The sequence below is a fragment of the Triturus cristatus genome, chromosome 4_2, assembly GCF_964204655.1.
Source record: "Triturus cristatus chromosome 4_2, aTriCri1.1, whole genome shotgun sequence".
Classification (NCBI taxonomy): domain Eukaryota; kingdom Metazoa; phylum Chordata; class Amphibia; order Caudata; family Salamandridae; genus Triturus; species Triturus cristatus.
This window is the reverse complement of record NC_140586.1, coordinates 549195582-549211443: the sequence shown is the minus strand read 5'-3', so window position 1 is coordinate 549211443 and position 15862 is coordinate 549195582. Positions and strand designations below refer to the sequence as shown.

The window sequence follows — 15862 nt, the reverse complement described above, 5'->3', positions numbered from 1 at the left end:
AGCACAATATATTATACTTAAGTCTCCCTGTTTTCCAGATTTTTACAGATAGACAGAAAACAATGTGTTTTCTGTCTGCATTTATTTTAAAAAGTGGATAAATACAGAAAGTTTGCTTCCTTTAAGTGACTCTTCAAGCTGTCTTTCATGAATTATAGCCCAACAGCTGAGCTGATGGACAGCATGGGAAATTAAAAAACAGGATAAAATTTAAATAACTGCATTTGTGGTATAATTCTAATATTAGCCAGAGTATGTACTGCTATGTAATATTTAGTGATTTAAATAGCTAAAACACGAAGGACATCAAAGTATGAGTGCGCATCTATCATTTAAATAAATATGGAAATGTACAGATTTACAACTACATTTATACGCAAAACATAAAATAAATATGGATAAATACAGACGGAAATGTTAAAAAATAAATACCATAAAACCAGGAGCCCCAATTATACTGCATTCAAACCCTTGCAACTGTTAAAGATACAAATCTTTCTGGAATTTTAAGTATCACATTTTAATATGTTTGTTGACGTAATTTCCATACAAAATAATGCTATTGTTCTAGGCTTTTGTTCTTGGGGCAATTCCAGACCCCTGGCTCAGTGGCTCCTATATATTTGCTGGCTTGCCTACCTCTAAAGATAGGGCAAGTGTGCTCTTGAGTAACCTATGCAGGATAGGAGCCAAGCAACAGACATACGCTATACACTATCAGCTGGTGGGAATGGTATGCATCGAAGCAGGAGAAGCCGTGCACAAGTGAACTTTGCAGAATATGAGATACTCTTTAGAGTAAAATACCGCCCCGGATGAAAGGTGTGCAGTTTGAATGAGATGTACATGGCAGGAGTTTGAGCTTTGCACTTCTGCAATGGACTGTTCGAGCAGCAACACGTGTGCCAGGAACGAGCCATACAGAATCCGAGCTGTTGTAGACGATAACAGCGTGCTAGAGGAGCTGTGCAGCAGGGCAGGCACTGGCTATAAGCAGGGCAACAATCAAAGATCTGACCTGCTGATTAGATGCGTGGCTGGTGTGTAAGCAAAGTAATCTTCAGCAGTGAATGAGGAGGGTCACTGGGGACGCACTCAGTAAAGTAGATGAGATGTGTTGTCAGAGTCATCTTACGATTCCACATGAATGTTTAGCACATGCTCCACTTCTGCTGTGCACACTGCTCAGTTGTGAGCATTGTAACCATCGAGGCGGTTCAGGTGCTGGTGGGGCTCGGTGCCAAAATCATTTTTTGGTGCCCCGACACCCCTCGAATTCCCTCACTACCACTCCGCAAAGCTGCCCCTAATCTCTCTAATCTTAAGTTATTGCTAAACACAGCACCCCCCTACCTGAGGTCAGCGCCCCTTCCAGGTCAGCGCCCAGTGCGTTCGCACCAGTCGCACTGCCCTAAAGCAAGTGCTCCGTGAATCTCATGTTGGCCTTCAATGAGTTTAATTGTCAACGATGAAAACACGCAGTAATTGAAAGATAAAAATCAGACCATAGCGACGCGGCATCCATCCTTCCCAAAACAGGAGTAAATCACGCTCAGCATTGGTAAGCAATAAAGTCAGCTTACAGAGCTTCTTGAAAGCAGCAGAACTAACAGGGAGCCAGGTGCCTGATTCTTTGCCCTGAGGTGTGATTTCACAGCCCATGTTTGAGGTTTGTCTGTGTATCTGAGCTGCTGGTGTCCTGGCAAGTCTCCATCACATCTGAAACACACGAGTCATTTCTCACGGAGGTACACTAGTGACCAATTCAGGTTTTCCGCTTGGTAGCGCCAGTGGCCCACAGATTTTAGGGCTGGCTAAGTAATGTAACAACAAAACTGTGACCATATTCGTTGGTCGAGTGCAGTACAGACAGGTCGAGTAAATCATCTGCATCACCAAACCTGCTGGTCTGCCAACCTTCCAACTTTTTTCGAGGCCCGAACTTCAGATGCAACACCAAAAATCACTGTAGATAAATCACACTCACTTTCAACACAGCAGGGAGTATCGCCGTGCTCACAACAGCATGAGCCACCAAGGCACACCACGCATTACTCTTCAATACATATACAACTTGGCTAATTTTAAAATTAATACAGAACTCTAAACATACATCCAACACTGCCAAAAAAGTTATTACTAACCATTAAAGCACTAAACTGCACCTGCATTCACCAGCTAATTCCCACACTTTCACATCTGGTAGGCCACGGGCTGGCATACCGACCAAGCAGATTCATAGACTATTTTAGCACCGCCCAATGGCCTCACCCATTAAACACCAATACCATTAATGGCTGTGAGGCCATACTAATTGGCAATACACAAATGGTAAATAACCATAAGATGACATGGTCAGCTATATATTAGTAAGATATGGTGTACCAGGTTTTCAGTTAACGGTATGGCTTGGCATACGTTAGGGCATGGTATGCTAGGAAAAGTTATGGCATGGTGTAGCATAGTATGGTAAGCCATATTATACTGTTACAACATGGCATGATGTTACAGGAGAGCATGTTTAAGTATGTTTAACTATGGTATAGAAAGGGGTGTTATATAGTACAGTGTTGCATGCCATGTCACAACATGGACTTACATGCTATACTGTGGCGAGTTATGCTGCTTGGAATTTCGTGGTTAGTAGTATTATACCATGTTAAAGGGTAGGTAAGGCATTGCAGTAAACTAAACCATGTTATATTACGGCATGGTTAGCGTGTGGAGGTACACAGTTACATCCGGTGTGATAGGCTGGTATATTCTATGTCATGCACTACACATCTGTGGTATTCCATGATTTAATTCTGTGGTATTCCAGGATTTAATTTATGATAAGGAAAACTCTGTTAATAGTCGCATAGGTTATGCTATGGCATGCTATTCTAGGTTGTTATAGTGCACTATGTTATGATATGGGTTGCATCCCTCATTATACCAAGTTGTTGTATGATGCAATAGGCTTTGAAATATGAAGATGCTTAATGCTATTTCATAATATGGTACATGGTCTGGTAGATATGCCCTGTCATTTCATGTTACCGTGTGGTGTGGGAATCAATACAGCATGGTGTGATGTATTATTCCCCATTATGGTATATGACAGCACTACATGGCGGTGTGTGCTTCTTATGGTATTGTGCAGTATGCCGCGGTGGTTGGGTACGCTAGGTTACAGTGTGGTGCAATACACTGCTATGCCTTCCCAAGGCACCAATAACGCACCAGAGGAGAGACTAGAAGAGAGGAAAGAAGAGAAATAGAGAAGGAGAGTGGAACATTTGTATTTCACAGGGCGCGGCGAGGACCTGACCGTTGGTGTCTGAACGCCAGGTAGAGGAGGGTGGAGGGAAGGTGAAGGAAAAGGGGTCGAAGGAGCAAGGCGAAGGGAAATGGAACTCCTGGAGCATGGAAGGAGATAAGAGGAGACGGTGACAGAAACCAGATCCTGGGAATTTAGAAATTCATGGCTGCTTGTTAAAGAGGTACTGGTGAAAACCAGGGAGAGCTCCTATGTAGGCGGCTGCCCCATAGCTTCTCTCTCCGCACCCTACCATAAAGGCTTATTTTAACACTCATGCCGATACCTGTATGTGGAGGCCCACAGCCGGAGAGGGAGGTCGAAGGAAGCCGGGGATACCTTTCTAGGTGCCCAGACTTCCCGGAGGACGGAGGCATCAGAGTTCAAGGGGGCACTGGACCTGGGAGGGAACAACATTTGAGCGAGTGGGTCTGGGTCAGCAAAGAGTGCATGAGGGAGGCAGAGGGAGGTAACACGGCGTGGGAGCCAACGGGTCTGGCTGGGGGGGGGGGGGGCAGCAAAGAGTGCACGAAAGGCTGCAGGAGATGAAAACCAGGGGTCACGTTAGATGCCGAGGGAATTTTCACATGGTTGCTGGTGCCCGCTGCCCACGTGGACACACAAAACAAAGCATCAAAGACAGCCCTGGGTGCCAGAACGTGACAACAGGCGTAAGGTGAAAACTGTGGGTGCGCATTTTATTTACACGTGTTCTTGCATTCCCTCATACTTTAATCACGATGTCAGGCGGTATGGATTGCGCGCGGAAGAAGGTGAGTCGCGGCTCAGGGCCGAGTTTGTTATGTGTTTTTCCAAAGTCGAGTTTAGCGCGTCAGGTGACTCGACCCACCCTTCTTTTCCAGGTCAGCTGAGTGACCCATCCGAGAACTACAAAGAAAGATGGGAGACGTAGTTCCTGATTAATTACTTTTCATAGGGGATACTGAGAAATTGAAAAACCAGAGAACCTCATTTGTGACTGGTTGAAAAGTACAGCAAAAAGTAATACATTTCAAAAGCTGTTTGCGGTTCCTTCCAAGAACAAGCGCGCGCGCGCGCCTCGCACTGAAAGGAGGCAGCAGGGGGAGGGGAGACAGGAGGGGGCCTGTACTGTTTCCCTTTCGGGAGTGAGCAGGGGCACCATATGTTTGCAAGTTAATTACAAACATATGGTGTTAAAGCTCGCTCCCACCAGGGAATCGCCAGGCGTGCACGCGTTGCCGTTAAAAGCAATGCAAAGCCTGCACGTTTTCGGCTGAAAAGGCGAATCGATGGCTAAAGGTCTTTCTCCTGTGGCATTGCATGCGCGCTGCGTAGGCGAGACCTAAAAAAAAAGTTATACACTACCTCAGCGATTATGCCTAACTATCCTGTCCGGCTGAGATTTTACCAGATCAAGAAGCAGGAATAAGATGTTCACCAAATGCTGGATCACCACATGTGCATTGTACAACCCACTGCTGCTAGTGGGCCTGTAAGAAAATCTAAACAACACGCCAAACAGGACAGAAGGCACTAAATGTTACAGCCACTTATGCAAAATCCACACCAAGTAGAGCTACAAATGATGTGCTGGTTAAATTTGCTTGAGGGCTATTTCGTTCTCCCACTTTAAAGAGCGACTATGGCATGAAGCAGCACTACTTATAACAGACAAAAGCAAAATGGCTCTTGAAGCAAAAGAGAGCATCCTTTTACAGTATACTGTACAGACCCACGCAAAAGGCTTTGCTTCTAAATATTAATGATTGAGCCACAGGAGAAGCTGCCAGACCAAATGCAAACTTCATATTCCCACTGAAGAAGCTGGGCTTACATGTTAAAATATGTGCCGCGGGAGAAGCAGACAGCCCAGCGGTAAACTGGACATACCCATAACAGTCAGTGCTTCAGTGTTAATTAAGTTTGTGTGCCACAGGAGAAGTAGCCAAGCGCAAGGCAAACTCACCATACCCACCGCAAGGTCTGTGCGTCCATATTAATGTGTGCGCCATGGAAGAATCTGTCAGATGCAAGTCTAACTCAATATACCCACAGCAAAATCTGTGCATCCATTTTAATATGTGTGCCGTGTGAGGAGCTGTCACGAGCAAGGCAAACTCTACATACCCACAGCAAAGTCTGTGCATCCATGTTAATATGCTTGCCTTGTGAAGAGCGGTCATGAGCAAGGCAAACTCTACATACCCAAAGTGAAGTCTGTGCATCCATGTTAATATGTGTGCAGTGTGAGGAGTGGTCAGGAGCAAGACAAACTGCAAACTCATAAGAAAATCTGTGTGTCCATGTTAATATGTGTGCCGTGAGAGGAGCTGTCAGGGGCAATACAAACCCTATATACCCATAGCAAAGTCTGTGCGTCCATTTTAATGTGTGTGCCACTAGAGGAGCTGGCAGGCCTGCAACAAACTCTACATACCTCACAGCAAAGTATGTGCATCCATGTTAATATGCGTGTCGTGTGAGGAGCAAGGAAAACTCTACATACCCACAGCAAAGTCTGTGCATGCATGTTGATCTGTGAACATTAGGAAAATCTGCCAGGAGCAAGCCAAACTCAACATCCTTACAGCAAAGTACATGCGTTCATGTCGATATGTGTGCCACAAGAGGAGCGGTTAGGCGCAAGCCAAACTCTACATACCTCACAGCAAAATATGCGTGTCCATTTTAATTTGTGTGCCACGAGAGGAGCTGTCAGGCCTTCAACAAACTTGGCAGTCATAACAGTCTGTGCTTTAAATTAGTACACCACAGGGAAGCTGCCAAACCTGTGAAAAAACAGGTATTCTCACATCATTGTCTGTTTTCCACATGAATGGCTATGTTACAGGAGAAGCTACCAAACCAAAGGCACGCTCTGTAAACACATTGCGTAGTCTGTGTTTTCATGTTAATGTGTCTGCCACTGGATAAGCTGCCAGGCCAGCAACAAACTGCACATTGGATGTGTGTCACAAGAGACAATGCCAGGCCTCCAAGTGTGTTATCTTAAGTTAGTAAAAGCAAACCTTCACTATAACAATATAACCTTTCAAAGTAATGCATCAGTCTCAACGTGGCAGCGAGGCTTTGTTCACCAGCTGGGAGGATGGCATGTAAAACAAGGAAGTATGGACGAATTACACTTAGAAGTTAACACTTGTGGTCTTGCTTTGTTTTCCTTGTCCTCGACTGAAATCTATGTATATATATTTTTTTTAATATAAAATGTAACCCAGGATTCTCAGTGAAAGAGGGAGTGAACAGAAGAAATTCTATAGGCACTTTAACTTTTTGTGCACAAGGCGAAACTGAAAATTCCGCTCTGAAATGTGCTTACCAAATGGCGCTGGTGTATGGGACGTGTGTGGAAGCAGGGGCTGACATCCCGCATATGTCATAAAAACGCCTGTGCCACTCGGTAAACAACTGTGGAAGCTTATAATTAAGGAAGTAATAGGGGGGAATGTTCTCACTTCTCCACTGATAGCTCAGGTCCGCAAATACTCAGAAGTGTATGCTGATGACGGCACATTTAAGATGGATTACTGGAGGCCTATTTGCTGTACTGACCGTTAAAACACCTTAAGAGGCTGAGGAATGGGATATGTGCACGGTGTCCCGTCGCGTCGCATGCTGCCTGCGTTGAACGCTTAATAATGGACCTCTAATGCTCTGAGGGGCTGCCCCCAATCTGTTCTCATCTGACTTATTACTCGCTCCTGATGCACAAAATAAGTAAGTGGCTGTGGGAACGGCAGAGACGCTTGCATGTAATCACAGTCCGCTGCCGCCCTGACCACCATCCACCATTCTAAAAACAGAAGGGACTGTTGTGGGAGAGAGTGAGCAGGACCACGGGCGAAAATTGATGGGCGCAAAAGCATAAAGAGTTCTGCCAAAGGAACAGAAGAGCAATGCAAGCGTAACAAAACAGTACTTGGCCAGTGCTCCTGTGAGGAAAAACTGAAATGATGTATCGCGGTCTGAACCAGTTAAGTGACAGCAAATAAGAGCTACACTGGACTGAACCAGTCAGGAGCGGAAGGCGGGAGTAAAGTCCTTTATTAACCACAGCAGGTCTTGCAGAAAGCGCATGCGTGCTGTAGGCTCGACCACAAAAGCAAAGGAAGTGATTTGGGTAAAAGGGGAGTTATACTTCCCTGGAGTAGGTGGATGGGTTTACACCACCACTTCCTATTTTTTCTCCTGGATGAGTTGGAGTTTACCTTAAATGTAATGACTGGGACGAGGACATTGGATGTCAGGATAACTGTCATTGTAATCGCATTTATATAGCGCTTCCTACCTTTGATGAGGCTTTGAAATGCTTTTCGGCGATTAGCACACTACTGCAGAACCCAAAAGGTGTTAGGGGTGAATTAGTATAGGAAAATATGAAATTAATTTGAGCAAAGTGATGAGCAAGCTCTGACATGTAAGTGCTGCATAAACCAAATATTTAATTAGCCCAAAAGAGCTTCTCTATAATGGTCAGCGAACTATAAAATCTAGATCAAGCAAACCCATGTCTATAAATAAGAAATAGAACTAAAGCTCAGTAACAAAATCTCCCACAGCCTCCACGGTGATGAACTAAAGTTGGGGCACTCGGTAACCAACTCTGTACATGCCTAAAAAAAAAAAAGACAAAACAAATTCGTCGTGCCCAGACCACTCACTGGTAAGCCACTTTCATTTCAGTGTGAATAGCCTAACGCTGTACCCTGATATGTAAATATCAAAGGTTACGAATGAAAACACAAAAGATACAGAGTACTTATTACACTACACTGGGCGCTGAACGATCAGAAGTGACATTTAACGCACGCAATAGAGAACATTTCTCGTGGTCTATTAACACGGTATGATTCTAAAGTTTTAGCAGTCCAAAAGTAGGAACAGAGCAGTTATATGCGGGACACTACTTGTCCATTCCTGAACTTAATTTAACATTTCAATGCATTCTGATAGTTGTAGTCTTTGTTCATTTTAATAGAACCAGTTGAACCAACACACCTGATAATGGTACGTAAAAACAAAAGTTTCTTAGTGGTGCCTCGGTGACATGAAAACATCTGGTCACAACAACTAAAACGTCACAACTCACAACGCACCGTGTGTTCAGCCTGAAACTTGGCGGCAACGGAAGCAGAAACGACACTGGCTTTTTGTCTCTCTTCAATTATCACTATCCAAAATATACCCACCCGTTGCGATGGCTCTAGGGCATGCCAGGGCGACTTTAAATCAGAAACTCTTACCTGCAGAATCCAGGGCGCTCATTCTACCATAAGAAAGAAATCACCATGAGCCAATACTGCATGGGGGACAATTTATCGAAAGACGCGTTGTAGTCTCCGACTTCCAAGCAGTGTAAGGCGGGACAACACGATTTGCTACGGCCAGTCAGAGATCGGGAGAGGGAGTCATTCTCTGAGTCCGATTGGATGCCGTTGCAGGGGTTATGCTGATTGGAGCGCGTCTTCTGTAGGGAAGTGAATATACTCCCGCCCCCATACTGTACGGCCGAACCTGCCTCAGCCCTCACTCAGCTGTTTCAATTAAATCTAGGCGCCAAGCAAGCTGCCCGTTTTGAACGTAGGACGTGGAAGGTTTTGGAATGAAACCCAATTGTCTTAATTTTAGTAAGGAGTGAGCTTGCCTTACTTAGATCTTTGGAATACGTCAGTGTAGTAAGCGGTATATAAATACAATGTCCATGCACCCTGGATGACACTGGAAAAAAACATTTAGTAGTGATCTGGATTAGATGCGTTGGACTGCGCATGGAGCGTGAGCCTAACCATCGGAGTAGGCTGCTGCATGGGAGCCAGGCCTCCAGCCAGGTCACAAGTCGACTCTACGTGCAGGTAGACTGCGCCTACCCACGATTTTCAGAGGCTGGGCCCAACAGAAATATGCTGAACTTGTCCCAGTATAGTTTTCAGACACCGGAACAATTTCATAGGCTGCTGAGGTTTCGGATTGCTATCTGTGACATTTTGATAATTTCAGTGTAATTACGAGTGACATTTTAATGACTATGAGCGACGCCTTCTCGTGAGCAAAATTAAGCAACGAAGACGCAGGAAACATGCTGGGGCTGAAGAAAGAAAACCTGACACAAAGCCAACTTAGTAGTGAGTTAGTGTAACTAACGACCGTCACTGCACCCTCTGACTGCAGGCAGGCAGCTGCCTGATCGGGAGCCGCCACTGTTGGAAAACCACTCCCACACTAGAAGGGGTGGTGGTGGTCTTCCGGACACACTGTGGTAGCTTGGCTCGAGTGGTCAGGAATCAGGCTCCGTGCTAAGCATACAACATACCCAAACAATAACCATGCGTGCATCCGTTCCAAAAACGACTCTACACCGTAAAAATTATGAAAATAACTTTCTTTATCTGCTTTTTCTCTTAGTTGCTGATTGGAGAAAATAAATAACAATCACAATATACAAGCTTTTTAGAAAGTGCAGGACAAATAAATACTGGCTTACTGATTCAATAAATAGGGGTGATCATAAATACTGAAGGCATAAATAAAAGTGCAATACAGACAGGCAATTAAATATTCTGAGGCAATAAATACTGTAACCAATAAATATTGTGCATCAATAAATACTGTGGACCAATAAATACAGTGGAACAATAAATAGGTTAAATACAATAAATACAGTGCCCCTAATGAATACTTAAAAGCTGACAGTGACACTCATGGATTCAGATCACTTTTGATTCCTAAGGGCTGATTTGGCCCAGGCACAGCTTGTGGGGGTGTGGAAGGCTTGGGGGTGTCTACTCCCTGGCTTGGTCAAGGCTGAGGCCTAAACTGAGGTAGATAAAGGGGGGAAATACCAGAGACCTGGCTCTCTCTCTCCACACAACTTCTCTAGATTAGTCCCAGTTCACCCCTGGCACAGTCAGGTTGGTTCCAGCACCTCCCTAGCCCCTTAGAGCAGTCTCTCAGGTCTCCACAGGGCCTTAGGCGCCCTCTACTCCACTTACTGCCCTTTTTCTGATGTTCCGACGCCGCTGGAGTCGTGTCGATGCCGTGAGGCGGTTCCGGTTCGGTCTCGGCGGCCTCGGCACAATGTCAGTTCTAGACGACGCCGGTAGGCGGCTCCGGTCCGATGTCGGCGGCCTCGGTTCGATCTCGACCTCCGATTCGACGGCGTCGGGCAGTCTCTACTCGATGTCGACTTCGGGCGGCTCCGGTCCGATGGCGCTCTCGGCTTCGATGACGTCGGCCGGCCTGGCCTCGATGTCGACTTCCGGCGACTCCGGGGTGCGATCCTCACCCCCGACCTCCGGTGCTCCTCCTCTCGGGTTCCGGGCGACTCCGGAGTGCGATCCTCACTCCCGACCTCCGGTACACTTCACCTCGGTCTCCGACGACTCCGGAGGGCGGACTTCACTCCTCCGATGACGCCGCTCACTCGACCTCGGTTAACTTCCTCCTCGACCTTTGGTATTCCTCACGACCTCCGTCGGCGCCCTCTCACGACCTCAGGCGGCTCCGGGTACGACGTCTGCTTCTTCAGTCAGCGCCGCTTCTCCACCTCGGGCTCCAGGTCTTAGGCTACTCGACGCCGGACTCCAGGGAAACCAGTTTCCAGGTCAGGATCTTGCTGCTTTCTGCTTCTAAGGCCTGTTCCTGCTGTCCAGGTCCTTAGGATGAGTTTTTCTGGCTTCTTCCCCCACAGGGCTACAGGCTGGGATCCATCAGTAGGGACAAGTATCAAGGGTGGGTTTATGGACCCCACTCCAGGCACAAGTTTCCACCCCTGCTGCTTCACTCCTTCCTCCTTCACGTTTGTGCTGATCACTCTTCACCAGTCAGGTGCCAACTGCCAGCTCCAACTGCCAACTCTCTCTCTTAGCTTCCCAACATTCTAAACCGCCTCCAACTGTCACAGGGTTCTGGAATGTTCTGGAAGGTGCTGGCAGGTTCCAGTGGATGCTGGTGATGTCACAGGTGGCCACCATTTTGTGCTTCAGGCCCTCAGACAGAAGTTTCAGGGGTAGCTAAAATGGCTCCCTGAATCTGCAGCAACACGAAAAAGTCTGGTGGTTCCCAAAAAGGAAAAATTCAAACGGGGTTTGAGGCAAAAGTGGGACAAAATAAATAATGATGAGGAGGGACCACCCAAAGGGCTGACAGGTCTAACACGCGTCCCCCCCAGCTGAAAGTGGGGAGAGCTACCCAACCCCTTGGGAGTTCTCATCACTAAGGCGGAAATACCTTGAGAGACCGTCTGCATTGGCGTGGTCCACTCCAGGCCGATGTTCCACCTGAAAGTCCATTCCCTGTAGGGAGATAGACCACCTCAACAACTTGGGATTCTCCCCCTTCATTTGCATCAGCCAACGAAGGGGTCTGTGGTCGGTCTGAACCAGGAAGTGCGAGCCAAACAGGTATGGCCGCAACTTCTTCAGAGCCCATACCACTGCAAAGGCTTCACGCTCTATTGCACTCCACTTCTGCTCCCTGGGAAGTAGTCTCCGGGATAGGAAGACCACGGGTTGATCCAGACCCTCTTCGTTGAGTTGCGATAACACTGCCCCAATGCCATGTTCTGATGCATCTGTCTGGACAATGAACTCCTTGGAAAAGTCTGGGGCCCTTAAGACCGGGGCCTCGCACATAGCTTTCTTCAATTTCTCAAAGGCTTGCTGACAAGCCTCCGTCCAGACTACCCGTCGAGGTTGTTTCTTGGACGTGAGCTCCGTGAGGGGGGCTACGATGGTACCGTACCCCTTCACGAAGCGGCGGTAGTATCCCGTGAGGCCCAAAAATGCTCGGACCTCAGTCTGAGTCTTGGGGGGTTCCCAGGCCATGATGGCCTCGATCTTCGCCTGGAGGGGTTGCACCGCTCCCCTAACCACCAAGTGTCCAAGGTACACTACCGACCCCTGCCCGAACAGGCACTTGCTGGCCTTGATCGTCAATCCAGCTTGTCTCAGGGCCTGGAGAACAGCTTGCAGGTGACGCAAGTGATCCTCCCAGCTGTTACTGAAGACGGCTATGTCATCCAGATAAGCAGCAGAGAAACTCTCCATTCCGGTGAGGATCTGGTTTACCAGGCGCTGAAACGTGGCAGGTGCGTTCTTGAGCCCAAAGGGCATCACACAGAACTGGTAGTGGCCATTGGGCGTGGAGAAGGCTGACCTTTCCCTTGCTCCATCAGTCAAAGAGATCTGCCAGTACCCAGAAGTAAGGTCAAAGGTACTTAGATATTGGGCAGCTCCCAGCCGGTCAATCAATTCATCCGCCCTAGGGATCGGATGAGCATCAGTTTTGGTCACTGAATTCAGTCCCCGATAGTCCACACAGAACCTCAGTTCTGGTTGGGCACCCGGTGGTGCAGCTTTTGGTACTAACACCACCGGACTGGACCAGGGGCTGCTAGAAGGTTCGATCACTCCTAGCTCCAGCATCTTAGTGACTTCACTATGAATGCTGGCCTTCACCTTGTCTGACATCCGGTAGATCTTGGACTTCACAGGTGGGCTGTCTCCTGTGTCCACGTCATGGACGCACAGGTGAGTCCTACCCGGGACAAGGGAGAACAACGAGGAGTACTGCCCCAGGACCTGGCGACAGTCCTCCTGCTGTTCAGGAGTTAGAGATGGGGAGAGAATCACTCCCTCCACCGACCCATCCTTCTCTTGAGACGCAAACAGATCAGGGAGAGGCTCGCTTTCCACGTCCTCTCCTCCGTCAGTCACCATCATCAAGATGACTTCAGGCCTCTCGTGGTGGGGTTTGAGGCGGTTGGCATGCAGCACCCGCAGGGGCTGACGAGGGGTCTTCAGGTCCACCAAGTAGGTAGCCTTACCCTTCTTCTCCAACACCTCAAAGGGTCCTGACCAGCGATCCTGGAGGGCACTAAGCTCTCCTGGTTCGATCACCCACACCTTCTGGCCAGGCTCCAACTCCACCGGGTGAGCGTTGTGGTCATACCACGCCTTCATCACTGCTTGGCTGGCTTCCAAGTTGTCAGAAGCTTGCTTCCACAACTTAGCCATTTGGCTCCGGAAGGCCAGTATGTAGCTCACCACATCCTGGGGAAGCTTTCTGGGAGTTCTTTCCCATCCGTCTCTCACCAGGTTGAGAGGTCCACGTACAGGGTGCCCATACAGAAGCTCGAAGGGGCTGAAGCCCACTCCCTTCTGTGGCACTTCCCTGTAGGAAAAAAGTAAACAGGGTAGGAGGACGTCCCATTTCCTCCGCAGGCTTTCAGGCAGACTTCTGATCATGCCCTTCAAGGTTTTGTTAAACCTCTCCACCAGACCATTGGTCTGGGGGTGGTAAGGAGTGGTGAACCGGTATGTCACTCCACACTCCTTCCACATCGCCCGCATATACGCTGACATGAAGTTGGTCCCCCTGTCGGACACAACTTCCTTGGGAAAACTCACTCGGGTAAAGATTCCCATCAGGGCCCTAGCCACAACAGGTGCTGTTATGGTCCTCAGAGGTATTGCCTCTGGGTACCGTGTGGCATGATCCACTAGAACCAGGATAAACCTGTGACCAGCTGTAGTTGGTGGATCTAACGGACCCACAATGTCGATGCCCACCCTTTCAAAGGGGGTGCTAACGACAGGAAGTGGTTCCAGGGGAGCTTTCAGCTTCACCCCTGTTTTCCCACTGGCTTGGCAAGACACACATGTCCGGCAGTAGGTATCGGACGACACTTTCATCTGAGGCCAATAAAAGTGTGGGACAAGACGGGCGAAGGTCTTGTCTTGCCCCAGGTGTCCTGCCAATGGTATCTCGTGAGCCAACTCCAGAAGGAAGGCTCGATAACGTTGAGGGACTACCAAGGCTCGTGACGATCCATGTAGGGGTGCCTTGGGTTCACTGTAGAGGAGGCCATCCTCCCAGTAAACACTGTAGTTCCCTTCAACGTTCCCTGCTGCCTGGGCTTCGGCCTGTCGCCTCAGCCCCTCAAGGGTAGGGCACGCCCTCTGGCCCTGGCAGAATTCCTCCCTGGACGGGCCTCCCTCCACGTGCCACTCGGCCGGGATGGGTAGGTCCTCCAGGTTGGTAACGTCCCCCACCGCAGACTCCTGGTCCACCACCTCCGGTGGCCTATCCGTCCTACGGGGTGGGGACGCCGAGGCAGGCTCCTCCTGTCCTCGGTTCTTCCCTTGACTGGCAGCTGACTGGGCCTTTGTTCCAGGCTCCAGCCGAAATGAACTCCCTCTTCGGGTAGTCGCGGACCTTGTGCTAACACAGGCCCAGTCAGGTGTACCCAGCATCTCGGTGTGAGTCCGGTATTCCACCTCCTTCCAAGCGTTGTGCTCCATGTCATTCCCCAGCAGACAATCGACTGGCACGGCAGGGCTTACGGCAACTCGAAGTGAACCTGCAACCCCCCCCCATTCAAAGGGAACCTCGGCCACTGGATAGTGGCCTGTTCTGCCGTCAGCCATCGCGGCTGGGTGGAGTACATCGGGAATTACCTGCTCTGGAGACACCAGTTGGCTACGCACCATAGTCATACTGGCTCCTGTGTCTCTCAGAGCCTCCCCTCTTTGGCCGTTGATGGTGACCCACTGCCCATACTTTGCGGTATTTGCGGGCACCTGGATCTTAGGAACCATCTCCCGTTCTCCCAGGGACACTAAAGTGACACCCGCCCACTCCCTTCCCTTAGTTAAGGGCATCTCCTCCCCGAGCACTACACTAGCTACTCCGGGGGTCTTTCCTCCAGTGGGAGGGGGTGGTCGTTTCAAGCACTTCGGATCTCCTTTATAGTGTCCAACGCCACGCACTCATAGCAATGGACAACCCTTGGCTGCTGACTCTGGCCAGGATTAGGGTTTCTGGGCGGGTTAGCCTTAGGGGTGAATCCTGTTCCCTTCCCTTGGAAGTTATTTTGGGGGCCTTTGAAGAACTCCTTTTTCTTTTCCCCTCCCTCTTTCTTCTGGGGGGCGCCCTGTCCGGCCTTTTGAGTATCCCCTCCAGTCCCCCTTGTGGACACCCGGGTACTAGCCCAAATGTCCGCCTCCTCAGCAAGCTTCCGGGGACTGGTCAGCTTGCTATCCACCAGGTGTTGCCGCAGTTCAGGGAAACATTTCTCGAGCAGGTGTTCCTTCAGTACCAGGTCAAACAACCCCTCGTAGTTCCTCACTTCACTGCCCTGAATCCAACCTTCCATTGCCTTCTTCGCATAGTCCAGGAAGTCCACCCAATTCTGCGTGCCCAGTTTGTGACTACCCCTGAACTTCTGTCTGTACTTTTCAGGTGTTAGTCCAAACTTTCTGATGAGCGCCAGTTTCATGGTGGGGTAGTGGGTCTGCTCATCCTCCTCGAGGGCCAATAATGCATCCCTACCCGCTGGAGGCATGTACTTGTACAATCCCCCTCCCCAGTACTTCTCTGGAACCCCATGGGCCCTCAACGAGACCTCATAGGCCGCTAGCCACTTGGCGATATCGTCGCCCACTCCATAGCTAGCTACTATGTCCTTTGGCAGGTATGGTTTAGGTTCCCTGGTGATCTCTTGGGTTTGGCTGCCACCATTAGGAACAGGTTGTGCCCCGATTCTCAAGATCTGAAGAT

At 48.9% G+C, this 15862-nt stretch overlaps 1 protein-coding gene across 8 annotated transcripts in view; it reads right to left on the bottom strand.

The window, feature by feature from the left end:
• The window catches only part of CDC7 (cell division cycle 7), a 324644-nt gene that overhangs the window by 207700 nt on the left and 101082 nt on the right, over positions 1 to 15862 (bottom strand). For 3 of the 8 annotated variants that reach the window (XM_085602163.1, XM_085602167.1, XM_085602169.1), the window contains exon 1: positions 8548 to 8692. The exons of 1 other annotated variant lie outside the window; for it this stretch is intronic. In XM_085602163.1, the coding sequence (XP_085458289.1) occupies positions 8548 to 8569 (22 nt within the window). In that variant the 5' untranslated portion in view covers positions 8570 to 8692. Of the gene's footprint in view, positions 1 to 5945; positions 6073 to 8547; positions 8693 to 15862 lie in introns of those variants that run through there. 4 more of the 8 variants (XM_085602171.1, XM_085602166.1, XM_085602168.1 and 1 more) reach the window with 4 other exon arrangements.